The 25,357-nt window shown below is 61.2% G+C and overlaps 2 protein-coding genes across 14 annotated transcripts in view; one reads left to right on the forward strand and one right to left on the reverse strand.

The window, feature by feature from the left end:
- Window positions 1-15,568, forward strand: part of PTK2B (protein tyrosine kinase 2 beta) — a 42,073-nt gene extending 26,505 nt beyond the window's left edge. For 9 of the 12 annotated variants that reach the window (XM_042803014.1, XM_042803017.1, XM_042803011.1 and 6 more), the window contains 23 exons: window positions 745-819; window positions 922-1,023; window positions 1,521-1,638; window positions 1,891-1,930; window positions 2,084-2,130; window positions 2,457-2,510; window positions 3,121-3,218; window positions 3,324-3,408; window positions 3,987-4,087; window positions 4,176-4,291; window positions 5,028-5,128; window positions 5,220-5,309; window positions 5,818-6,022; window positions 6,336-6,444; window positions 6,568-6,633; window positions 7,345-7,470; window positions 8,282-8,428; window positions 9,118-9,153; window positions 9,458-9,485; window positions 9,884-9,939; window positions 10,227-10,370; window positions 14,327-14,407; window positions 14,499-15,568. In XM_042803014.1, coding sequence (XP_042658948.1) covers window positions 745-819; window positions 922-1,023; window positions 1,521-1,638; window positions 1,891-1,930; window positions 2,084-2,130; window positions 2,457-2,510; window positions 3,121-3,218; window positions 3,324-3,408; window positions 3,987-4,087; window positions 4,176-4,291; window positions 5,028-5,128; window positions 5,220-5,309; window positions 5,818-6,022; window positions 6,336-6,444; window positions 6,568-6,633; window positions 7,345-7,470; window positions 8,282-8,428; window positions 9,118-9,153; window positions 9,458-9,485; window positions 9,884-9,939; window positions 10,227-10,370; window positions 14,327-14,407; window positions 14,499-14,714 — 2,241 coding nt within the window. In that variant the 3' untranslated portion in view covers window positions 14,715-15,568. The remainder of the gene's footprint in view (window positions 1-744; window positions 820-921; window positions 1,024-1,520; window positions 1,639-1,890; window positions 1,931-2,083; window positions 2,131-2,456; window positions 2,511-3,120; window positions 3,219-3,323; window positions 3,409-3,986; window positions 4,088-4,175; window positions 4,292-5,027; window positions 5,129-5,219; window positions 5,310-5,817; window positions 6,023-6,335; window positions 6,445-6,567; window positions 6,634-7,344; window positions 7,471-8,281; window positions 8,429-9,117; window positions 9,154-9,457; window positions 9,486-9,883; window positions 9,940-10,226; window positions 10,371-14,326; window positions 14,408-14,498) is intronic. The other 3 variants (XM_042803007.1, XM_042803015.1, XM_042803016.1) reach the window with 3 other exon arrangements.
- An 840-nt stretch (window positions 15,569-16,408) lies between these two features.
- On the reverse strand, window positions 16,409-24,270 carry CHRNA2 (cholinergic receptor nicotinic alpha 2 subunit). 2 transcript variants are annotated; one of them, XM_032983505.2, is made up of 8 exons: window positions 24,140-24,270; window positions 22,011-22,372; window positions 20,711-20,865; window positions 20,101-20,224; window positions 19,924-19,968; window positions 19,602-19,711; window positions 18,089-19,196; window positions 16,409-17,515 (listed from the first exon to the last, which is right to left on the reverse strand). In XM_032983505.2, the coding sequence occupies exons 5-8, from the start codon at window positions 19,951-19,953 to the stop codon at window positions 17,390-17,392; spliced, it is 1,374 nt and encodes a 457-aa protein (XP_032839396.2). In that variant the 5' UTR covers window positions 19,954-19,968; window positions 20,101-20,224; window positions 20,711-20,865; window positions 22,011-22,372; window positions 24,140-24,270; the 3' UTR covers window positions 16,409-17,389. The 2 variants fall into 2 exon arrangements, with proteins under 2 accessions (XP_032839396.2, XP_032839395.2); XM_032983504.2 differs by lacking the exon at window positions 20,101-20,224 and having other exon boundaries at window positions 24,140-24,269.
- Between the last annotated feature and the right edge of the window lie 1,087 nt (window positions 24,271-25,357).

Genomic DNA, 25,357 nt, shown 5'->3' on the forward strand with positions numbered 1-25,357 from the left:
CAAGCTGGTGTTTGAGGCTGGGTCTCCCACGCCCTCAAACCCAGCAAACTCTTGTTAAAGCCTCGACCCTCGTCATTAGTGCTCTTAAGCTGTTAATTAACCGTGCGGAGCAGGGCAGGGAGGTGACACCCCAAGCGTCCCCCCAACACCCGTGGGCCGCTCCCTGCCGTGGTCCCCAAACTCGGGTGGGCACTCAGACTCCCCCACCTCAGAGAAATTCCTGCGGGGAGTTTCCAAGGCTTGGAAAATCACTCCCTGTCCCTCCAAGGGAGACACAAACCCCAAATCCTCCGTGCAGCACCCCCCCACCCCCCCCCAGCATCACCTCCGCCGTGAGGGGAGGCTCTGGGGGCTCTTTTTTGGCGGATGCTGGGGGGCTCGGGGGGCTTTCCACACCACGGGGTCCAAGCTCGGTGGGTCCAAGCCGGTGCCTCAAGTTTGCCGAAACCCCTTCGGGGTGTGAAGGTGGCAAACTGGGAGCACTGGGAACCCCCACTTGGAGCCAGGAGGAGATAAACCACCCACACTGGGCTCCTTACCTTGCACCATCCATCACCCCCCCCCGGCCCCCCCCCATTCCAAACCCCTCCGGGAAGGTGGTGGTTTTTTTTTTTTTTTCCCAGGGTGTCTCACACATTGCAGCAGGTTGAGGAGGGGGAAGCTGACTGTGGGGTTACACCCCCCCCCTCCCAACACCCCACACCCCTTCCCCAAATTTACATCCTCCTTCTGCTGTTCCCCCAGCAAGGGTGGAACATCACAGTGGACCTGGTCATCGGACCCAAGGGCATCCGGCAGATGACGAGCAAGGAGGCCAAGGTACTGGGGAGGGGTTTGGGTTCTGGGGGGGGGGGGGGGGGGGGGGGGAGTGGGGGGTGGCTACTCTTAAATTGATGATTAAAGCTCTGCCCCTCTCCCCAGCCCACGTGCTTGGCCGAATTCAAGCACATCAAGTCCATCAAGTGCTCCAGCGTGGAGGAGGGCCGGGCTGTGCTGCAGCTGGGGCTCAGCAGCACCCCGCAGGTGAGAAAGCATGGGGGGGGGGTTTGGGGGGGCTGCCGCGGGTGTTTGGGAGGGGGGGGGTGTGGGTGGGGGATCCCCCAGTGCCGTAGGGGCGGTGTCGCATCCCTGCGGATTGGGCAGGATTTGGTGGACGGCTCCGTTTCCACCGAGGGAGCTCCCGCCTCCTGTCCCAGCCGAGGGGAGACTGTCCCCCCCCCCCCCAAAAAAAAAAGGTGGGTGGGGGGGAAACAACAACATCCCACCCCTGCCCGGGGCGGGTGGTTTGGTGCTGGGTGTCCTGGAGTGTTGGGAAGGGCGATGGTGGAGAAACTGGGATCTGCTGGAGAGCAGGGAGGTGGTCACCGAGCTACCGCCAAGGTGGAGAAAAAGGGGGGACGCACACCCCCCCTCCCCACGCCCCCCCCCCCCCCCAACACTCCCCAACCCCAGCGTCTCCCTGCCCCAACCCCCGGGCTCACCCATCTCGCCCCCCCTTTCCCCGCCGTCCCCCCCCCCAGTCCCTGGCTATCAAGACAGCGTCTCTGGCCGAGGCAGAGAACATGGCTGATCTCATCGACGGCTACTGCCGCCTGCAAGGGGACTCGGAAACCTCCCTCATCATCTTCCCCAGGAGAGGTGAGCACCCATCGCCCCCCCCTTTCCCCCCCCCCCTGCCCCGAGCCCTTCTCTGCTCTCTCCACGGCCGCAGCATCACCCGTGGCTTTGGGGTGATCCCAGCTGAGACCCCCCCCGAAACTTGTTGCGCGTGTGGTCGAGGCGTTGCAGGGGGGAGGAGGGGGGTGGGGGGGGGTGGGGGGTCCCCACCCATCAGGTGCTGGTGGAGGGGTTGGGGGGTCGGGAGACAACTGCCTGCTGTCCTCTCTGCAGAGAGGGAGAAGAGGAGCAGCCTGCCCCAGATCCCGGCCCCGTGAGTAGCGCCTGGCCCCCAAACGGGGCTGAGGGGGCTGAGCGGGGTAGAGCGGGGCTGAGACCCCATCCTGCCCCCCCCCCCCAACCCTTCCCACCGCCCCCCAACTCCTTGATCCTGACCTTCATCCCCCCCCCTCTCCCCCCACCCCAGGCACCTGGAGGAGAGGCAGTCCACGCTATCGGACAGCGTGAGCGTGGGTGAGTTTGGGGCTTTTCTCCTCCCCACCATCCCCCACGGGGACGTGGGGCTGTGGGACACCAGTACACGGGGATTTGCGGGGGGGGGGGGGGGGGGTGTTTGATGGAGCTGAGCCCCCCCCCAGCCCTATTCCCTGGGGGTGGGGGTGAGGGGGGTGGTTAAGATGCAGCCGAGCATCCCCAGGGAGGGCCAGGCTGGCATCCTGCTCGTTCCCGAGGGCCGTGGTCCCTGCAGGGGAAAAAAACAGCAACAGCCCCCCCCCCCCGCCCCCCCTTTGCCCCATGAGCCGCCTGAACCCCTGCCCGCCTCCTCCTTCTTGCCCTAGACTCCGATATTTACGCTGAAATCCCCGATGAGTCTTCAAGACCGAGGTCTGGAGGTAGGCGCCACCCCCCCCCCCCCCCCGCAGCGTTGCCCTCTTGCCCATCTCCCAGCACCCCCACCCAAGCCCTCCCAACCTCCTCCTGCCCACCCCAATTTACACCCCCCCCCCCCCCCAAAATCTAAGAGCCGGGTTTCCCCTGCACTGCTCACCTTACCCCCCCTCCACCCCAGAGGGGCTGAAGGAGCTGGGATCACCCCCCCGTGCCGTGGGGCAGGACCGGTGGCCCCTCGCCGAGGGGGGTGATGGAGAGAGGGTTGGGTACCCACCCCGGGATGCGTGGTGGGGCTCTCCCCACGGAACAGGAGGGGGGCAGGCCAACTGAGAGCACTGGGAACCCCCCTTTGGAGCCAGGAGGAGATAAACCACCCACACTGGGCTCCTTGCCTTGCACCATCCATCACATACCACCCCCCCCATTCCAAACCCCTCCGGGAAGGTGTTTTTTTTTTTTTTTTTCCTCGGGTGTCTCACACGTTGCAGCAGGTTGAGGAGGGGGAAGCTGACTGTGGGGTTACACCCACCCCACCCCCCTCCCGACACCCCCCCACCCCCAAATTTACATCCTGGCACTGCCACCTCTTGCCCTGCTCCCCTGTCCCCAAAGCCCAGCACTACAGGATCTCCCGGGAAGACGTCACGTTGGGCAGGATCCTCGGGGAAGGCTTCTTCGGAGAGGTCTACGAGGGGATTTACACCACCTCGGTGAGCATCTTGCCCTCTCCCTTCCCTGCCTGCCTCCTCCGTGGTCAGGGAGGGGGGGGGAAAGGGGTAAAGCAGCGCCCCCCCCCCCCCCCCTCCTTCTTGCAGAAAGGAGAGCGGGTCAACGTGGCTGTGAAGACCTGCAAGAAGGACTGCAGCCCGGAGAACAAGGACAAGTTCCTGAGCGAAGCAGGTACGGCGGGGAGGAGGGGGTGGGGGGGGGGGGTGGGGGGTCCTGCTGCCCTTTGAGGGGGATGGAGCCTGCTCCTTGGGGCTCATATAGTGGGGCAGAGGACGAATTAGGGGGGGCTGGCGGTGGTTGTGGCATTGCAATGGTGGGGTGTTACGAGACAGGGTGGCGGAACCCTGTGTCCTGGCATCTCCTGGTCCCTGCTTGGGGGACAAATTGCCCCCGCGGCGCAGGGACAGGGCGGGAGGGAGGTGTCCCGTGCCCTCGGCCGTGTCATGGTTGTTCCCCAAAATCCCTGTTTTGGGGGAGGGATGGCTACCGGCGGGGAAGAAAAGCTGCTGGAACTTGGCGTGAGAGCAGAGGGGCACCGGCTGGATGTAAATCCCTGGGGAGCTGGAAACCGGGAGCCCCAACCACTTTGTGCCAGCCTATCCTGGCAATTCCTCCCGCTCTGTCTCCAGCTTCGTGGCCCAAGCCCTGTCCCCACGCCCCAGCACAGGATTTTGGGGGGGGGGGGTGTCCTGGAATGGGGGTGGGGAGGTCCCTTCATGGCGGGGTGGTCTGCCCTGGTCTCCCCGCAGTGCTGATGAAGAAGCTGGACCACCCCCACATCGTGAAGCTCATTGGCATCGCGGAAGAGGAACCCACCTGGATCATCATGGAGCTCTATCCCTACGGAGAGGTGAGGGGGGGTCCCACCGCTGGAGCCTGTCCCCTCCCTGCCCCTCTGCTCGCCCCCTGAGCCCCCCCCTCCCTTGTCCCCCTTGCAGCTGGGGCAATACCTGGAGCAGAACAAGCACTGCCTCGCCGTGCCCACGCTCATCCTCTACGCGCTGCAGATCAGCAAAGCCCTGGCCTACCTGGAGGCCATCAACTGCGTGCACAGGTAGGGCAGGAGGGACAAAAATCGCCGGGCGGGGTGCAGGGAGAGGCAGGGGAAGGCAGGGACCGGGGGGGGGTGGGACGACACAGGCAGGTGGGGAGCAGGAGGAGGCAGAGGCCGGCAGCATCCTTTGCTGCAGCCGTTTTTTGAAGTCGGTTGAGCTGGTTGAACTCGCCTCCTCCATCCCTTCCCCATCCCTCCTCCATCCCTCCTCCATCCCTCCTCCATCCCTCCTCCATCCCTCCTCCATCCCTCCTCCATCCCTCCCCCATCCCTCCTCCATCCCTCCCCCATCCCTCCCCCATCCCTCCCCCATCCCTCCCCCATCCCTCCCCCATCCCTCCCCCATCCCTCCCCCATCCCTCCCCCATCCCTCCCCCATCCCTCCCCCATCCCTCCCCCATCCCTCCCCCATCCCTCCCCCATCCCTCCTCCATCCCTCCTCCATCCCTCCTCCATCCCTCCTCCATCCCTCCTCCATCCCTCCTCCATCCCTCCTCCATCCCTCCCCATCCCTCCCCATCCCTCCCCCATCCCTCCCCCATCCCTCCCCCATCCCTCCCCCATCCCTCCCCCATCCCTCCCCCATCCCTCCTCCATCCCTCCTCCATCCCTCCTCCATCCCTCCTCCATCCCTCCTCCATCCCTCCTCCATCCCTCCTCCATCCCTCCTCCATCCCTCCTCCATCCCTTCCCCATCCCTTCTCCCCAGCCAAGGGTCTCTCTTCTCTCCTTGCAGGGATATCGCCGTGAGGAACGTCCTGGTGGCCTCTCCGGAGTGCGTGAAGCTGGGCGACTTCGGCCTCTCCAGGTACATTGAGGACGAGGAGTATTATAAAGGTAAGGGCTGTGTGACGGGGTTGGGGCTGCTCCGTCCCCCCCCCCCCCCAGCAGGGAGCAGGGCCACCACCCACCTTGTCTCACCCCCCAGCGTCTGTCACCCGCCTCCCCATCAAGTGGATGTCACCCGAGTCCATCAATTTCCGCCGCTTCACGGCGGCCAGCGACGTCTGGATGTTTGGTGAGTGGTGGGACAGGGATGGAGCAGGGTCCTGGGCATCATCACCAGGGAGAAATCCTGCTCTGGTGCTGGGGGGGTTATCCCAGCCTTGCCCTGGAGGAAGGACACCCTAGGGAAGGTTGAGCTGCTTGCAATTCAACCATCATCGGGTGCTTCCTCCTCCTCCAGGGAATTTAAGGCAGGTGGGGGTCTGAGTTAAACTCCCCCCCCTGCAAATATCCATCCCCCTGCCTATCAGCCCATCCCCGCGGCCTCTGGCGCTCGTCAGTCCGTCTGTCTGTCCCTAACAGCCCTATGGCCAGCAGCAGCAACGAGCCGGGCTTCTTGCAAGGAGAGCAGGCAGCTCCTTGGCTCTGCAAAAGGCCGAGCAGCCAAGCCACCCCCCCACCCCCCCCCCCCGGCGTCATGCCACAAAGCGCGGCACCGTCACCGGGTCCCCGAAAACCCGAGCGAGGGGCTGGTCCCCCGGCTCTAGCGTCAGCTGAGGTCGCTCGTGTCGCTCCCGCAGCCGTGTGCATGTGGGAGATCCTGAGCTACGGGAAGCAGCCCTTCTTCTGGCTGGAGAACAAGGACGTGATCGGGGTGCTGGAGAGGGGCGACCGCCTGCCCAAGCCCGACCTCTGCCCGCCCGTCCTCTACACCCTCATGACGCGCTGCTGGGACTACGACCCCAGCGAAAGGCCCAAGTTCAAGGACTTGGTTTGCAGCTTGAGGTGAGGGGGGAGGCGGGGGACTGACAGGGGGGGACCTGGGCTGACGTGGCAGTGCTTTGCTTCCTGGCGAGGGGGCTTGCGGGGGGGTCCTGACCTCACTGGGGCCACCCGTGGTGATGCTGGTGTGGTCGGCCACAGCCGAGCTGCGTCCGCCCCGGTCCTTCCCCTCTGCTTTTCCCATTCCTCTTCGCTCCCTCGTGTTTTCCATGGCCCGTCCAGCTCAAGCATTCCCGGGCACGGGAGATGCCTCCTTGCCAGAGGGGCTCTCCCAACGCTCCCTCCCGGGGCTGTCACCCTCTATCTCCCCCCGCAGCGACATTTACCTGATGGAGAAGGATCTGGCCAAGGAGCAGGAGAGGAACAACCGCCACCGGCCTCCCAAAATCATGGAGCCACCAGCCTTCCAGGAGCCGCCTCCGAAGGTGAGGGGAGGGCAGAGCCCGTGCGGGCAGGTTCCTCTCCCCACCTCGACCCGGCCGATGGGCGCTGCAGGAGCGGGACCACCCTGGGCTCCCACCCACCGCGCCTTTCTCCCTCCTCCGCAGCCCAGCAGACCCAGGTACAAGCCACCAGCCCAGAGCAACCTCCTGGCTCCCAAGCTGCAGTTCCAGGTAAGGCTGCGAGGCCGGAGCATCCCGCCAGGGACCTGAGCAAGGCGGGGCGACGCCGGAGGGAGAGCCCTGCCCGGAGCTCGAGCCCTCGGGGGCTCATCATTTTTGGAGCTCCAAGGTGCCCCTCGCGTGCCACCACGTGCCTCCAGCCGCCTTGCCCGCAGGACACCGCACCGCTCGGGGCTCAGCCCTCCTTTGCTCTGCCCGCCCCGTGGTTTGTCCAGCCCTCAGAGCTGGCAGAGAGGCTTTCACCCCAGGGAAGGGGAGTTTGCGTGCTCGGCCCCGGCCGGTTTGCACGCAGAGGTTGGGAGGAGAGGAGGTTTGCTGCTCTCTGGCGTTACCTGGGCTGAGTTTGGCCGCTCTGTGAGAGCGCGGGTCACCCCCTCTGCAAGGCTCAGTGCTGGTCCCCGCAGCATCAGGGGGGAAACCCTCAAGCCCAGCTCTTTTGGGGCTGGGCAAAGGTCCAGGCAGCAACGCGGGAGGTCTCAGTTCCCCCGCTCGGGGTGAGGAAGAGCTGAGCAAAGAGGAAGGTGTCCCGATCCTGCCGCACGGACCGGCATGAGGGCAGAAGCCGCGCCCGCTGCAAAAGCCGCTCTCCCCTGCGTTGTCCTGCTCCGTCCGTCCGTCTGTCTGCTCTAACCCCCACCCTCTGGCCTTGTTTTGTGCCCGCGCCGCCCCGCTGCCCGCACCACCCCCCCCCCCCCCCGGCAGGTACCCGAGGGTCTGTGTGCCAGCTCGCCTACGCTCACCAGTCCCATCGAGTACCAGTCTCCAGCCAACTCCCTGCACACCCCGCCGCTCAACCGCCACAACGTCTTCAAGCGCCACAGCATGAGGGTAAGAGAGAGGGATTTTTTTTTTTTTCCCCCACCACACCCTGCAGCATCCAGAAGACATCCCGGTCCCGAGCGGCCTCAGCCGGGGCACGTCGGGGACCTCCCAGGACCACGCTCCGCTCTGCGCTGCCGCCTCTGCCGCTTTGAGCTCGGTGTCGCTCCCAACCCATCACACACACCGCCCCCCCCCCCCCCCCCCCACGGGTGCTGTTGGTGGGCTGGAGGGCTCAAACCCACAAAGGGCCGTGGGGTGCCTCCAGCTCCCCCCCACCCCACTCCGCCTCGCCCCCCCGCCATGCATGTTTGCACGCACGTCCCGCTGAAAGCAGCTCTGGCTGGACGAGCGAGTGGCCCGGCGTCCCCAAAATCGGGCAGGGGGACGGGTGGCTTGCCGCTCCGCGGGGGCTTCGGGCCGGCTCCTCACGCTGCGCGGTGTCACCCGAAATCCCGGCGGCTTTTTGCAGCCTGAGCTTGGTGTTCTAGCCCCAAAATCAGAGCCGGGGGCATCCTGAGCTGCTCTCCCCGGTGCGCCGGGACGGCCGCGGCGGCGGTTTGCTGCTCCCCAAGGTGACCCACGCACGCTGCCCACGGCAAATGCTGGTGGTGGGAGATGGAGGGGGGGGGCCGGCCGGCCGGTGGTCTCCTCTCCTTGCTGGAAACCCAAGCGCTCCCCAAATTCAGGCTGGGAGGGGTTCGTGGCTGTTGAGGACTGGCGCGTGGCTTGCATGCCGGGGGAGCTCTGGCTCCTGTGCCAAAATGAGGGAGGGGACAGCTTGAGCATCCCCCCCGTCACCGCTGTCTCTGCACACCAGGAGGAAGATTTCCTCCGTCCCAGCAGCAGGGAGGAGGCGCAGAAGCTCTGGGAGATCGAGAGGCTCAAGATGCGGCAGGTCCTGGACAAGCAGCAGAAGCAGATGGTGGAGGATTACCAGTGGCTGCGGCAGGAGGAGAAAGCCCTGGTGAGTGGCCTTGAGCCAGGGGGGGGCTTCCAGCTCTTGCACCCTCAGGAAGGTGGTGGAAGAGCCACTGAAACCCTTGGGGTTGCTCTTTATGGCTGGAAAAGCCAATCTGCCTCGGGGGAAGGGTTCCTCCAGCAGCCAAACCTCTTGCACCCTTGTGTTTTCCACACCCGTAAAAAAACCTCACGGAGCTGCTTCATTTCAAAATGAGTGTTTTGAAACTTGGGCGGTTTTTAAGTACTTGTAATCGCGTCTTAACGAGCTTTTATAACGCTTTTGAAATGAGGGCTGGACATCTTCCTCCTAATGCATCAGCTTGGAAGGAAACTGAAAATCTTTTATTTGATGGGATCACGCAGCCAGTAAAACAAAACCGAGCTCCCCTCACCCCTGGGGCTGTCGGATGCCGAGTGGCTGCAAACAGTTGCTTGAATTAAGCTTTTTTTTTTTTTTTTTTTTTTTTGGAGCAGCAGTTCGAGGTTTCTAGTGCCCCAGGAGCAGGCAGGGAGCAGGCGGGGGTGATGGGATGAAAATGGGACCAGCGATGGACATGAAGCCCTTTCCCCTCCCACATTTCCAGACCCTGCAGAGCTGCGTTTCACGAGTTTCCCAGAAATCGGGGAAAATCCCTTTTTTCCTCTTTTCCTTTTTGTTTCGTGCCTCTCACAAAGCTTCTCCCCCCTTTGTAGGACCCGACGGTATTTATGAACAACAACCCTCCTCCGGTGAGTGGTTCCAGCCCTGGAGAAGCCAATTTGGGGCTGTATTTGGGTGCAGGGAGTCCTTCTTTTGGGGGAGCGTCCAGAGATCCTCATTTGCATCGGCGTGGACGGGCGATAAATATTTATATAGGTGCCCCTCGCAGTGGGAAAATTAATCTGAAAATGTTAATGGCGTGAAACACTGGTGGTGCAGAGCTCCTCACCAGAAGCCCTGGGAGGGGATGGTGATGCTTCCACCTTCTTCGCTGTCTCCTGCCGGGACTTTGTGCCGCTCATTTGCTGTTTCTTCCCCCCCTCCCCTCCGCAGCTGCTCCCGGAGAAGGAGACGGATTACAGTGAGTGCCCACAGCTTCAGGGGGTGCGGGGCTGCCCGTGACCCCCACCCAGGAGCCACCCGCTTTGGGGCTGCAAGCGGGGAACCCTGCGCTGAGCTGCGAGGAGCCTCGGGGCCGTACCCCCCCCCTCCTGGCTCTGGGATCCTCCGTGGAAGAAATCCCAGATCGCGGGGAGCAGCTTTGCCTGCCCTAAGGGAGGAGGGGGGCGGGGCGGGGGGGTCCAAGGGGGTCTGACCCCGCAGGGAGGTGGCACAGCTGGGGTGGGTCGGGGTGGCCAGCCGCAGTGGGACACGCTGCTGGAGGCTGGTGTGGGACATCCCACGTGTCCCAGGGGTCTTGCAGCACGGCCACGCGTCCGTGGGAGCAGCTAGAGTCACTCTCCTTCCTTCTTCTTACTGATGGTGTAGCGGAGTTCACGGGGCCCCCCCAGAAGCCTCCGAGACTTGGGGCACAGGTAAGACCTCCTTGAATCGGGCCACCACCGTCCCAGTCCTCCTCCTCCATCTCCACAGTCTCATTCCTCCTCCCTTACCTCCATCATCCCTTTGCATCTGCAAGATGGGACTTTTCTGACCTCCCCCCCCCCCCGCCCCAGACCCCAAAGGGGTCAGACGGACCCAGCAGCATGGAGATCACGGGTGGGAGGTGGATGGGTTTTCCTAGGGCTCCCCACAGGTGTTGGTCTTTCCCTCCCTGCCCCCTCGGTCCATCTGATCCCGTTGTGTCCTTGTTCCCCGGCAGTCCATCCACCCGGCCCCCACCGCCAACCTGGACCGCACAGATGACACGGTGTACAGCAACGTCATGGACCTGGTGCGGGCCGTGCTGCAGCTGAAGAACGAGATCAGCCTCCTGCCCCCGGAGGGGTACATCCTTGTGGTGAAGGTAGGGAGGGGACAACACCAGGGCTTCTACGGGGAACGGGGGAGGGAGTTGGGAATGGCTCTGCTGAGCAGCTCCCACCAAGCATTCTTCTTGAGAAGGTCTTGCATGTATAGGAGGGAGCATTTCCAAAATGCCCCACTCCACCGTTGGGTCCTTAAGTCAATAGTGGGAGCATTTCCAGCATGCCCTGCTCCTCTGTTGAGTCCTTGGGTCAACAATGAGAGTTTCTAACATGCCCGGCTCCTCCGTTGGGTCCTTGGGTCAATGGTGGGAGCATTTCCAGCACACCCTGCTCCTCTGTTGGGTTCTTGGGTCAATGATGAGAGAGCTGCCAACATGCCCTGCTCCACCACTGGGTCCTTGGGTCAATGGTGGGAGCATTTCCATCATGCCCTGCTCCTCTGTTGAGTCCTTGAGTCAACAACGAGAGAGTTTCTAACATGCCCCGCTCCTCTGTTGGGTCCTTGGGTCAATGGTGGGAGCATTTCCATCATGCCCTGCTCCTCTGTTGAGTCCTTGAGTCAACAATGAGAGAGTTTCTAACATGCCCTGCTCCTCCGTTGGGTCCTTGGGTCAATGGTGGGAGCATTTCCATCATGCCCTGCTCCTCTGTTGAGCCCTTGAGTCAACAATGAGAGAGTTTCTAACATGCCCTGCTCCTCCGTTGGGTCCTTGGGTCAATGGTGGGAGCATTTCCATCATGCCCTGCTCCTCTGTTGAGTCCTTGAGTCAACAACGAGAGAGTTTCTAACATGCCCCGCTCCTCCGTTGGGTCCTTGGGTCAATGGTGGGAGCATTTCCATCATGCCCTGCTCCTCTGAGTCCTTGGGTCAACAATGAGGGAGTTTCTAACACGCTCTGCTCCTCCGTTGGGTCCTTAAGTCAATAGTGGGAGCATTTCCAGCACACCCTGCTCCTCTGTTGGGTTCTTGGGTCAATGATGAGAGAGCTGCCAACATGCCCTGCTCCACCACTGGGTCCTTGGGTCAATGGTGGGAGCATTTCCATCATGCCCTGCTCCTCTGTTGAGTCCTTGAGTCAACAATGAGAGTTTCTAACATGCCCTGCTCCTCCGTTGGGTCCTTGGGTCAATGGTGGGAGCATTTCCATCATGCCCTGCTCCTCTGTTGAGTCCTTGAGTCAACAGTGAGAGATTCTAACATGCCCTGCTCCTCCGTTGGGTCCTTGGGTCAATGGTAGGAGCATTTCCATCATGCCCTGCTTCTCTGAGTCCTTGGGTCAACAATGAGGGAGTTTCTAACACGCTCTGCTCCTCCGTTGGGTCCTTGGGTCAATGGTGGGAGCATTTCCAGCACACCCTGCTCCTCTGTTGGGTTCTTGGGTCAATGATGAGAGAGCTGCCAACATGCCCTGCTCCTCCGTTGGGTCCTTGGGTCAATGGTGGGAGCATTTCCATCATGCCCTGCTCCTCTGTTGAGCCCTTGAGTCAACAATGAGAGAGTTTCTAACATGCCCTGCTCCTCTGTTGGGTCCTTGGGTCAATGGTGGGAGCATTTCCATCATGCCCTGCTCCTCCGTTGGGTCCTTGAGTCAACAATGAGAGAGTTTCTAACATGCCCTGCTCCTCCGTTGGGTCCTTGGATCAATGGTGGGAGCATTTCCATCATGCCCTGCTCCTCTGTTGAGCCCTTGAGTCAACAATGAGAGAGTTTCTAACATGCCCTGCTCCTCCGTTGGGTCCTTGGGTCAATGGTGGGAGCATTTCCATCATGCCCTGCTCCTCTGTTGAGCCCTTGAGTCAACAATGAGAGAGTTTCTAACATGCTCTGCTCCTCCGTTGGGTCCTTGGGTCAATGGTGGGAGCATTTCCATCATGCCCTGCTCCTCTGTTGAGTCCTTGAGTCAACAACGAGAGAGTTTCTAACATGCCCCGCTCCTCCGTTGGGTCCTTGGGTCAATGGTGGGAGCATTTCCATCATGCCCTGCTCCTCTGAGTCCTTGGGTCAACAATGAGGGAGTTTCTAACACGCTCTGCTCCTCCGTTGGGTCCTTAAGTCAATAGTGGGAGCATTTCCAGCACACCCTGCTCCTCTGTTGGGTTCTTGGGTCAATGATGAGAGAGCTGCCAACATGCCCTGCTCCACCACTGGGTCCTTGGGTCAATGGTGGGAGCATTTCCATCATGCCCTGCTCCTCTGTTGAGTCCTTGAGTCAACAATGAGAGTTTCTAACATGCCCTGCTCCTCCGTTGGGTCCTTGGGTCAATGGTGGGAGCATTTCCATCATGCCCTGCTCCTCTGTTGAGTCCTTGAGTCAACAGTGAGAGATTCTAACATGCCCTGCTCCTCCGTTGGGTCCTTGGGTCAATGGTAGGAGCATTTCCATCATGCCCTGCTTCTCTGAGTCCTTGGGTCAACAATGAGGGAGTTTCTAACACGCTCTGCTCCTCCGTTGGGTCCTTGGGTCAATGGTGGGAGCATTTCCAGCACACCCTGCTCCTCTGTTGGGTTCTTGGGTCAATGATGAGAGAGCTGCCAACATGCCCTGCTCCTCCGTTGGGTCCTTGGGTCAATGGTGGGAGCATTTCCATCATGCCCTGCTCCTCTGTTGAGCCCTTGAGTCAACAATGAGAGAGTTTCTAACATGCCCTGCTCCTCTGTTGGGTCCTTGGGTCAATGGTGGGAGCATTTCCATCATGCCCTGCTCCTCCGTTGGGTCCTTGAGTCAACAATGAGAGAGTTTCTAACATGCCCTGCTCCTCCGTTGGGTCCTTGGATCAATGGTGGGAGCATTTCCATCATGCCCTGCTCCTCTGTTGAGCCCTTGAGTCAACAATGAGAGAGTTTCTAACATGCCCTGCTCCTCCGTTGGGTCCTTGGGTCAATGGTGGGAGCATTTCCATCATGCCCTGCTCCTCTGTTGAGCCCTTGAGTCAACAATGAGAGAGTTTCTAACATGCCCTGCTCCTCCGTTGGGTCCTTGGGTCAATGGTGGGAGCATTTCCATCATGCCCTGCTCCTCTGTTGAGTCCTTGAGTCAACAACGAGAGAGTTTCTAACATGCCCCGCTCCTCCGTTGGGTCCTTGGGTCAATGGTGGGAGCATTTCCATCATGCCCTGCTCCTCTGAGTCCTTGGGTCAACAATGAGGGAGTTTCTAACACGCTCTGCTCCTCCGTTGGGTCCTTAAGTCAATAGTGGGAGCATTTCCAGCACACCCTGCTCCTCTGTTGGGTTCTTGGGTCAATGATGAGAGAGCTGCCAACATGCCCTGCTCCACCACTGGGTCCTTGGGTCAATGGTGGGAGCATTTCCATCATGCCCTGCTCCTCTGTTGAGTCCTTGAGTCAACAATGAGAGTTTCTAACATGCCCTGCTCCTCCGTTGGGTCCTTGGGTCAATGGTGGGAGCATTTCCATCATGCCCTGCTCCTCTGTTGAGTCCTTGAGTCAACAGTGAGAGATTCTAACATGCCCTGCTCCTCCGTTGGGTCCTTGGGTCAATGGTAGGAGCATTTCCATCATGCCCTGCTTCTCTGAGTCCTTGGGTCAACAATGAGGGAGTTTCTAACACGCTCTGCTCCTCCGTTGGGTCCTTGGGTCAATGGTGGGAGCATTTCCAGCACACCCTGCTCCTCTGTTGGGTTCTTGGGTCAATGATGAGAGAGCTGCCAACATGCCCTGCTCCTCCGTTGGGTCCTTGGGTCAATGGTGGGAGCATTTCCATCATGCCCTGCTCCTCTGTTGAGCCCTTGAGTCAACAATGAGAGAGTTTCTAACATGCCCTGCTCCTCTGTTGGGTCCTTGGGTCAATGGTGGGAGCATTTCCATCATGCCCTGCTCCTCCGTTGGGTCCTTGAGTCAACAATGAGAGAGTTTCCAACGTGACCCTCATCCGAATGGGATCCTTGACTCGGCGACACAGACTGTTCCCATACCCCACTTCCCCGTGGTGGAACCCACCTGGATCCATCCTAACCCTGCCACCCTCCCCGCAGAACGTGGGCCTGTCCCTGCGGAAGCTGATCGGCAGCGTGGACGAGATCCTGCCTGTCCTGCCCGCGGCTTCCCGCACCGAGGTAGGACCGGGCAGGAGGGAGAGGGGTCCGGCGTGGGGGGGTCGCGTGCTGGTGACACCCCTGTCTGTAACTCCTGTGCGGTCACGGCCAGATCGAGGGGACCCAGAAGCTGCTCAACAAGGACTTGGCCGACCTCATCAACAAGATGCGCCTGGCGCAGCAGAACGCCGTCACCTCGCTGAGCGAGGAGTGCAAGCGGCAGATGCTGACGGCCTCCCACACCCTGGCCGTGGACGCCAAGAACCTCCTGGATGCCGTGGACCAAGCCAAGGTCCAGGCCAACCTGGTGAAGCTGTGCTTGGAGTGAGGGCTGGGGAGGAGAGAGGGAAGGAGAAGGGAAGGGGAAGGAGAGGAGGAGAGGGACCGCCGCGCTTCGGTCGGCGGAGATGGGAGGAGAGCGTTGCGGAGGAGCTGGCTTTTGTGTGTCTCCCATGGCCTCGCTGTCCTGCCCTCCCTGTCCCCCCTCCTCCTGCAGCCGCTCGTGTCTTTAGCATCGTCTCGCCCGTCTTCTGAAGAAGGGAGGCATCTGGTGACTCGTCCCTGAAAAGGGCTGGGGGGGGGGGGACGGGACACCTGGCCGTCCCCGGGAGTGACTGAAGATCCCTCTGGCTCGGTGGCTCCCCAGCTGCCATCGGATCCGTGGGTCCATCCCTCGGCCCGGCCGCGGGCGGCACGTCGCGACGGGGACCTGGACCCCGCTCCTCACCGCCGGGAGCCGTGGGGGGGGGGGGGGGGGCGCAGTGGCCGGGGGGGAGCTGGCATCCCGAGGGAGGGGGTGGGCCGCAGGGGTGGTCCCCAGGGGCCAACGGAGCAGTGGGCGCAGGGCCTCTTTGCGTTTCCTTGTACATTGTATAGAAGAGTTTATTTAACGGTGGGAAGCGGGTCCGTGGCCGGAGCGCGTGCCTGGCCCCCCGCCTGCAGAGCACGGGGAGGGACGGGACCCCGCGGGCCGCATCTGTTGGTGACACAAACCAGGAGAATGGTGCCCCTCTCCCAGCTGATTTTTTTTTTTCTCCGAGCTGCTCTGCGTAAGGCAACGACGGCAAACCGAGTCTCCCGTTCGGTTTGTGCTTTGAGTTGGAAACCGTACGGTACGGGCTTTTCCCCAGCATCTTCCCACAACGCTGTTCATTCTGGCTGAGATAAACCGTGCACAAAGTCCTGCGGTGCCTGTGCTTGCCTGTCACCCCCCCCCCCCCATAGCCTGGGGACGAGTCCCCCGGTCACCAGCACCTCCTTTAGAAAGGGTAAGTGTTGTGCTGCTCAGACCTCTGAGCCGTCTTGCCCGGGGGAGCTGCTGGTGTGAACCTGGGTCTGCTGCATCCACATCCCCCCCCCTGGAGCCCTATTTCCCTCCCGTGGGGGCCCCACAATCCTTGTGAGGGTCCTGGATTCCCTCGGCTCCCACCCCAAGGCTTGCTCGAGTATCTGCAGACCTTTGCTTGTCGGAGACCATCAGGAAATCATGAGAAATTCAAGGTGGAGGCTGCTGGGAAGTGGGTTATGTGGGATAACACCGCCATAAGGATGGGCTCCCCCCAAAAGAAGGATGCTTGGGACACTGGGGTGGGGATCACCCCAAAGCTTGTATGCTGGTGGCCTCATCAGCCAGGCAGGGCTGAGCTGAGAGGGGTGGTGGGTGCTGGTGGGAAGGGCTGCAGGGATTAATGGGGGAAGGGGAGCAAGTTCCCCCTCTGCCCCATCGCGGTGAGGGCTGGCTGGCAACGTCTGGGGGGCTGGGCATCCCATCCTGGCCGCCACCTTTTTGTAGCCACACACCCCCCCCTGCCAAAACCAAGCCCAAAATTGCCCTCGTAGGAGAGCTCTCTGCCCTGCAGAGCCCAAAAGCCCGTGTGCACCAATTTAGTGACACCCACGCACTCGTCCATACACCCACACACATGTACATGCACCCGCACACATGTGTACACCCACGCCTGGACACTCGCCCCCTCGCACCTCTCATCCCCCAGCGCTCCTGAGCCAGCACCCGAGGCTGCCTGAACAGTTGCAACACCCTCGGGACATGCATGTCCCTCCTTGGCACCGTTTATTCCAGCCCGTTTCACTCCTGAAAGCACAAAGTGTTTTCTCGATATCTCTCAGACTACACCCAGCACCACGGCGCCCAGGCTGGTCTCCTGGAGGAGAAAATCATTGCTGGAAAATCCTGGTGCCTCTGAGGGCACGGAAGAAGAGAGTAGATGCTCTTTAGGATATATGGAAGCTAGAAATTAAAAACCGGATTGCAGCAGTCATCAGAGCCAGGCGGTTTGGGGTCTGAGGTGGGATGGAGAGGAGGATTTGCTCGGGCCGGACGCCGGCAGCGCAGGTTCCCCCCACGCCAGCTGAGTCCACCAGCCTCGGCGCAGGGCAGCACCCCGAGCTCCCAGGCTCCGTCTGGCCACGGCTGGGTGGGTTGTCCCGTTCCGCAGGGTGGCTTTTCCCTCCCAAGCCACCCACATTTCTGGGTCGGCTCTTCCCGTCTCCCTGCCGCCCCGAGCTCCGGCGTGGGATGGTGTGGAAGCGATCCGCTCGTGCCGGCGGGTTGCAGAGGGTCTGCGACCCCGAGTCCCGCGGCCGAGCAGGGACCTCCATCCCACGACCTGCCTGGACCACCCCAAGAGTTACGGCTTGCCGCGTTGGGTAGGACTTGGAGCAGGTTGAGGAAGCAGATGCCTCTCTTCGATACCTTCAACCTATGCTCGGGCAACGGAGAGGCTGTACCGCGTCTCCCTCGATTCCGGGATGGCTGCGACCGCCCCAGATGGGATGGAAGGTCCCTCCCCACCAGCCCGAGGTCACCCCTCGGCACAGCCCTTTCTTCACCTTCCAACTCCCACCCGAAGGTCCTCCGTGGTTGCAACCGTGTCCTCTCAGGGAGAGGCAAGGGTCTGGTTGGATGTGGGCCCCACCGTCCCCGCTCCCCAGGAGGAGGGAACGTGCATTGCCTGCCGTCCCCACCGCAGCCCAGCCCGGCCCCTAGATCATCCCCGCCAGGTAGGGTGGGAGGAAGAGCCCCATGGTGCCCAGCAAGCAGACGATGATGAACATCCAGAGGAAGATGCGGTCGATCACCATGGCCACGTACTTCCAGTCCTCCTTCACCTGCCGAGCAGAGAGGGGCCGTGAGCGCGGGCGGAGGATGCAACCCCCCGTTTGTGAGGACGCCTTCGGGTGAGGAGACCACCCGAGGCTTCCTCTGTATCCATCGTTTGTCCCTGGTGTGAGGAGATACCCCCCGTCTTGGGAAATCCCCACAGTGCGGGGGGACAGACCTCTCCGGGGCTGAGCTAATCCCACCCAGGGTTTTCTGAACCCATTTGGGTAAAAGTAGGGGTGCAGCCTCTGAGCTGGGTCCCCGCGGGGCAGGATCTCTGCTCTCCCAGGGCAGGACAGCACGGGCAGGAAAGGGACCCCCAACATCCCCGCAGGCGGCGGGGATGGGAGCTGGAGGAACCCTCCAGTGACCCTACGGATCAGGCATCTCCTAGGAGGTGACCATTGAGCTTCTCCTTGGCTTTGAGCGCAGGGAACCAACTGGGGGTCCCAGCACTGTCTCCCCCACACACAATAGTGGTACAAGTGGCAGGAAGCAGCACCGAGGGTGGGTGTCCCCCCTCCCCCCCCCTCACCCCCCCCTCTCCCTCCCTCCTCCAACCCTCGAGGGCACCCACTCACTGAGAAATCAGCATCCTCGGCTCGCAGGTGGTCCGCGATGTACTGCACCCCTTCCAGCGCCTTCAGGATGCTGGGGGACAGCACCAGCCCCCGGTCCGAGCCTACCTCCTCCTCCTCCTCCTCCTCCTCCTCCTCCTCCTCCTCCCCCTTGGGGGGCACCCGGGGGGCTGAACCCGCCGGCGCCTTCCCAGCTTGGCGTCCACAGGCGTAGCGGCACTGGGTGGCCTGGCTGCGGGATCCCCCCTTGGACCTGCGGCCGGGGTACGTCTTCTCCTCCTCTTCCTCTTCTTCCTCCTCCTCCTCCCACTTGTCATCCACATCAGTCTCCAGCCAGCAGCGGGAGGTGCTGAGCCTCGTCCCCGGGAGGTCGTACTGCCCCGCGGTCCCCTCGGGGGGAGGCGGCGCCGGGGGTCGCTTCATAAAGAGCCAGCGAGGGATGAAGTTGAGGAAGAAGCCACGGACCCAGCGCGGCATCGTGTGGGTGCTGGGGGACCGGTGGTGGACGTTGAGGACGAAGACGGTGATGATGATGGAGAGCGTGACGAAGATCATGGTGAAGAGGAGGTACTCGCCGATGAGAGGGATGACCAGCGAGGTGGACGGGATGATTTCTGTGATGAGCAGCAGGAAGACGGTGAGGGACAGCAGGACGGAGATGCAGAGGGTGATCTTCTCCCCGCAGTCGGAGGGCAGGTAGAAGACCAGCACGGTCAGGCAGGAGATAAGCAGGCAAGGTATGATGAGATTGATGGTGTAGAATAGCGGGAGGCGACGGATGATGAAGCAGAAGGTGATGTCAGGGTAGATTTCGGTACAGCAGTCATACTTCTTGGAGTTATAGGTGCCGATGGCCTTTATGATGGCCCACTCGCCGCTCTCCCAGTAATCCTTGAGGTCCACGTGGCGGTCCATGTTCTCCAGGTCGATCTTGGCCTTGTCGTAAGTCCAGGAGCCGAACTTCATCTTACAGTTCTGCTGATCGAAGGGGAAGAAGGTGACGTCGATGCTGCACGAGCTCTTGTAGATGGCGGGTGGCACCCACTTCACCTTCCCGTTGGAGAAGAGGTGGGCTTTCGTCATGTGGGTCACGGCGAACTCCCCGTCAGCGCTGCAGGGATGGAGAGATGTGAAGGTCAGAGGAGACTGGAGTGTTGCCCCCAAGAAACAAGGCCAGGAGCTACCTCAGCTCTCCGGAGTGGTCTGAGCCTTGATTTGAGGCTGTGACCCCATCATGCGTCCCTGCACGGTGCTGGGTTCATCCTCCTGGGCATCACCCGGAGCATGGAGATGCGTGGGAGCATGAGCACCGGGCGTGGGGAGATGGATGCGGCCTGATTTGCATCCTTACCAGTGGGGTGGGACGGGGGGCAGGAGGTCTGTGGGGCCTGGCAGCACCAGGGAGCTACTGGGATGGGATGGGATGGGATGGGATGGGATGGGATGGGATGGGATGGGATGGGATGGGATGAGGGAGCTGGCCCTAGGGATGCCCCATCTCAGCAGCGTCGCTCACTTGTTGTAGAGCACGATATCAGGGATCCAGATCATCTCGGAGGGCACCCGGATGGAGGTGACGTTGTCAAAGTCCGCCGGATCCCAGCGCAGTTTGTAGTCGCTCCACTCCTGGAGGGAGACAGGGAGGGAAGGACATCAGGTGGCTTTGGGTTCGGTGGGACCAAGCTGCCCAACGCCTCCTCCTCTTCCTCCTCTGGCAGCATCCCCCAGAGGAACAGCACCACAGAGGTGCCACCAAGTCCCCCTGGGTCTCTGCCCCAAATGCTGTGGCCTCCTTGACACGCTCCTGCCCTTGTTCCAGCGAGGGAACAGGTTCCTACCTGCTTCAGCCAGACGTTTGTGGTCATCATCTGGTTCTTCTCATCCTGCAGCGGGAGAAAGGGAGGTGAGAGGAGATGGAGAGAAGGCTTGTCCCATCACTGCGTCGTCCCCCCCAAAATCACTGCTTTCACTTCCTGCCCTCCACCTTTGGGGTTCAGCTCCTGGAAGCAACGTACCAGTGCAAGTCCAAGGAGGGACTATATTTCCATGAGATGTCTGCTCACTAGATGGCAGCAAGAAAGAGCGTTTTGCAGCACAGGGCTCTGAGCGACTCCGATGGCTGGGCAGCTGTACAGTCCCCTGGATAGGTGGATGGAAGGATGGATAGATGGACAGATGGGTAGGTTGATGGGTGGACAGATGGACAGGTAGGTGGGTGAGTAGATGGATGGGTAGATAGGTGCATGGGTGGATAGATGGGCGTGCATGGGAGGAATTAGGGAGGGAGGGATGGACAGACAAGCCCGGAGGTGCCCCAGGGTAGGCAGATGGTGGGTAAGGACACGGCACGGACAGAGACCTGCAGTGGTCCTTGATGTGCTCCTGCTCTGAGGGCAAGGGAGGGTTTGGGATGGAGAAGAGGGGTGCAGACCCCCTCTGCTTGTTGGAGGTCTGGGGGAGGCAGGGTGGGTGCTCTGTCACCCGCTGGAGATGGCCAGAAGGGTTTCTGGTGCCCAAACCCAACCTTCCACCAGCCTCCCCCCAGGCCCCGCTCGGGCAGACCAGTAGGACCAACTGGTGAAAAGACAGACACGACACGGGACTGGGGACTGGTGGGCTACTCACCACGTCGATCAGCTGCGCGATGGAGAGCCCGAACTTCACGATGACCACGTCGGAGGTGTTGGGCACCGGCCGCGACCAGCGGTTGTAGCCGGTGAAGAGGTGCTTGAAGAGACGCTCCTCGGCGTGGCTGCCGGGCTGCTCCCGCAGGCAGGAGGCTGTGAGGAGATGGGGATGGGGTGGGGGAGAGCTCACTGACACACACCCCCCCCCCTTCCACACCCCTGCACCCCACTGAGGTGGGGTACCCCCTCAAAGCTGCCCCATGGGGAGCGGAGAGCGATGCGAGGTCAACCTTCCAATGCTGGCCGAGAAAATCCCACTCTTGGGTGGCTGGGAGCCCGCTCCCAGTCCCCTCCAGCTGCTCTTACTGGTGCTAACAGGTTCAACTTTGCAAAGTGGAGGCTGACCCAGTCCTTGGGACCGCTGCAGCCTGGCCCCAGACCATCCCTCGGGCTGGCCTGGAGGCAGGGCTGGGTTGAGCCCAAGGCTCTTGGCTCTGCCTAGAAATCGTTGGCGTTGCTTTTGGGTGCCACCAGCTTGCCGTCCTTGTCTCTTGGCCATCCTCACTGGCTGCAGAGCCCTGTAAATTCCCACCAGCAAGTTGAGGGAGGCCGAGGGAGGCAAAGAAGGTTTTGCACAGCAAAGCGCAGCCAAAGAGACGTTGTATGAGCGGCTCTGCTCTGAGGAAGGAGGGGTGTATGGCCCCATAGCGTGCCCCATACTCCGTACAAGCTCTTTCCGCTGGGCTGGCAAACCCAACAAGGGCCCAGGTTGTTGTACTTTGGCCAGAGATTGGGGGTTTTTGAGGTGGGGGGGAAGATCTGGTCCCAAGTGAAGGGACAAACAAGACACCCAGCTTGTGGAAGGTCTTGAGTTGATGGCAGGTGGAATCAAAATCCATTTTTCTTTCCCTTCTCTCCAACGTTTCTAGCTTGTACAGGATGGATGTGGGGTTGCCGAGGTGCATCCCCTGGGGGGGGATGACCCAGAGCAGAGGGCCCCCACCCAAGTGTCTGGGTGGTGTCAAGCTGCTCTGCAAAGACACAGACCCCGTCCTGGCATGGCATGTGGTGGGGGGACACCATGCCAGCACGGAGACCGGGGATGCTGAGAGACTGCATGGCGGGTAAACTGGGAGACAACTGGTTTTCCACGCTCATGCATCACAGCTCCCTCGGCTTCCCCTCCCCTCTCCCCAAATTTACCCCCCCCCAGGACCCCAATGGGTGACACCCACGGGAAGGCAGGGCGCAAGTGAAGGACGTTCAGGTATTCCAGAGAAAGCCAGAGCCACCCTTACCTGCCTGGAAGGTGACAAAGCACCAAGTGATGAGGGGGGTGACGCCATGGGACAGCCACCCCATGCTGCCTGTGCTGGTAACCCCCATGGACCCCCTCCCTGGAGCAGTTTGCGAAGCCCCCCAGGAGGGGCCAGGGGGAGCGATGAGCTGAGATGGTGGTGGGAGAGGAGGTTTATGAGGGAAAGCCACCACAGGGGACCTCCGGCGAGGTGTCCTGCGTGTCCCCACCGTTAGCGAGCGCTGGAGGAGCCATGGGTGGAGCTGGCTGTGGGCTGGGAGAGCCTCAGCAAGGACACAGCCAGACCAGGGTGGGTGCGCGGTCCGGGATGCTCTGCCAAGTCACCTGCCCCAAATTTCATTCCTGGAAAGACAGAAGAGGGGCACCGTCACCTCGATGCCACCGCGGCGCGGGTCTGGGAGGTGACGGTCCCGCTGCGGCCCCCTCAAAGCCACTCCCGACCCATGAGCGGGGCTTGGAGCTGATCTGAGCTGCCACCACGGCAGAGTTAAGGGCAAACATCCCCCAAAGTGTCTGCTCCCCCCTTCATCAAACGCTCCTCAGGCAGGCAAGGGGTTAATCTGGGCAGCGTCGGTCGCAGCCGGGCAGCCGGACCCCCCAAGTTAAAGCCATGGGGAGCCCAGGTCTGCCCCTGGGTGATAGCAGAGATGAAGCCCAGTGCTTCAACTTATACTGGGGTGACCAGAAAATAATTGGTTTCAATCAGCTTTCTGCCCTCCCTGACTGGAAGCTGCTTCGTGCCCTGGGAGCGAGGGAGGGGGAAGCATCTCAGCTGCTCCAGTGGGCTCCTGGGGCTGGTTTGTCCAGTAGCACTCACTTTTGAGAAGAGGGATTCTCCTTTCATCATCCACCCTCATCCATCCATCCATCCACCAATCCATCCATCCATCCATCCATCCATCCATCCATCCACCAATCCATCCATCCATCCATCCATCCATCCATGGATGTGTTTGATTCCCGTCCCCGGCACAAATCTCTACAAGGGGGGAAATTATTTGCTCCGCAGAGGCCCCTAGATCTGCTCCTGCTTACAAGGTGACTCCTCCACACCCGACCTGTGCCTGCAGAAGCAGCCTCTCCTCTCCAGGAGGCAACTGCTTCCATCCCCAAAGAGAAGGAAGTCCCCAGCCCAGCACTGATTTTGCTAAACAAGAAGCTCCTTTAGCTTAAATTCCTCCCTGGACGGTAAAAACATGAAGCCCTCCCGAACTCATCATCCTCTTTTGCACAGTTTTCAATTGATTAACACAAGGATAGTGGAGGAGGTGGAAAACAGGAGGAGAAACACTGGCCGCTGCGCTGAGCTGGAGAGAAAATTACGGGGAGTGCTGGGGGAGCTGCTCCCACTCCGGGCTTGGTTATAGGGTCACACGAGTGGGGATTTCCTGGGTTTCTTAAAGCTCTGATAGATATTGGAGAGGGAAAGGAGGTGCCTTGGGGTGATGCAAAGCTGTGCCTGAAACTGCCTGTACGTGGGAAAGGGGGTTTAGCGGGGGGGGGACACAGGAGAGGAGCCCACCCCCGCGCTCCTCCAGCATCGTGGGGCAGCTCTGGCAGCGGGACGGGCAGCCCCTTCCCTACAGCCCTGCCTCCCTCCCCGCACCCAAACCATCTCCCTGGTGGATTTCTCCCATCTCTCCGTGACACAAAAGCGCTGGGTTTGAAAGCACGCTGACCCTGCAGCAGCGATGCCCCGGGGAGGGGGCACCTACGTGCCTGCAAAACGCTGCTCCCCGGTACTTGCCAACCACTTTCCCGGAGGGATGCAGGGACCGGAGGATGCCCGCGGCTGCGGCGAAGCCGGGAAAGCTCTCAGCATCCCAACGTGCAGTCGGGGAGGCAGCGAGGATAAATAACTTCTTTATTGGCTTTTAAAGGTGGGCAGCGGGGGATGTTTTTTTTTTTTGTTTGTTTGTTTTTGTTTTTTTTTTTTTTGGTTTTTAGACAGGAACTTCATGCAGAGCTGGGAAACTTTCCCTGCCGCTGCCTCCCCGTCGCTTCCTGACCGTCCTCGGTACTCTGCAAACAGCTTTAATCATGGGTATTGGCAGGGAAAAAACAGCTTCTCTCCTTCCCACCCAGCCTGGACCAAACACACCCCCTTACCTGCTGCAGGGAGAGCAAGGAGGGGTCCCCAAAGCCCCCCCGTCCCCTCTGCCGTGCCGGGGTTGGGATGCCGTGCCGCGGAGGGCTCCGGTGAGGTCTGGGCTCCGGCGAAGGATGTCTCAGCTCTTACTCGAAGCGATGACGGTGACGACAAGGGCTGGGGGAGGAGGGAGAGCCATGCCCAGGCAGGGAAGGAGGGGAGCTCGGGGGGGGGGGAGATGAGAGGGAGGAAGGCTGGAGGGGCATCAGCTCCCCTGGTCCTCCTCGCTCCCCGTGAGTTAGCAAAGCTTCCCCGAGCTTGGAAAAGGCTGGATTTGTCGGAGTTTTCCGAGTCTCTTCCAAGGCACCACTCGGCTGGGGGGAGTGGGAAGGGGATGCTGGGCTTTGTGTGGTGGGGCAGGGGAGGGAGAGGGGAGGAAAGCAGGAGCCAAAGTGCTGCGGAGCCGCAGAGCCGGAGCACAGGACGGGGAGTAGCAGGGCACATTGCTTGGGGTGTTGCAGGGATGTCCTGGGGCATTGCACGGGGTATTGCACAGAATATTGCACGGGGCATGGCGTGGGGTGTTGTAGGGCATTGCATAGGGTGTTGCACGGGGTATTGCATGGGGTATTGCATGGAATATTGCACGGGGCATGACGTGGGGTGTTGTAGGGCATTGCATAGGATGTTGCACGGGGTATTGCATGGAATATTGCATGGGACATGGCGTGGGGTATTGTCGGGCATTGCACAGGGTATTGCACGGGGTATTGCATGGGGTATTGCATGGAATATTGCACGGGGCATGGCGTGGGGTATTGCAGGGCACTGCACGGGGCATTGCACAGGATATTGCACGGGGTATTGCGTGCAGCATTGCATGGGGCATCACACAGGACGTTGCAAAGGTGCAGGCTCTTGCACTGGTAGGGGGGAAGCGGGGGGCTGCTTGCCCCGGTCCCCATCAGCCCAGGGTTTTCCCACAGCCTCAGCCTGGGCGTTTGGTGCAAGGCAGCTCCAGGGAGCAGCGATGTGCCCTGCTCTGAAGAAAAAAAGGGTGTAATGCCTTGAGTTGGCCCCACACAGCACCTGCCTCAGCCCATGCTTGCCCCCATAAAACACTGCTAAGGGGACGGTTGCAGAATTAGGAGGGCAAAGTCAAGGCAACACCCAGCATCAACCCCCCCACACCCTGCAGACCCCTTTCCCCTCCTGTCTCGGGTCTCCCCATCCCCTCA

This window comes from Tyto alba, unplaced genomic scaffold (genome assembly GCF_018691265.1).
Source record: "Tyto alba isolate M040663 unplaced genomic scaffold, T.alba_DEE_v4.0 Super-Scaffold_40, whole genome shotgun sequence".
NCBI lineage: Eukaryota > Metazoa > Chordata > Aves > Strigiformes > Tytonidae > Tyto > Tyto alba.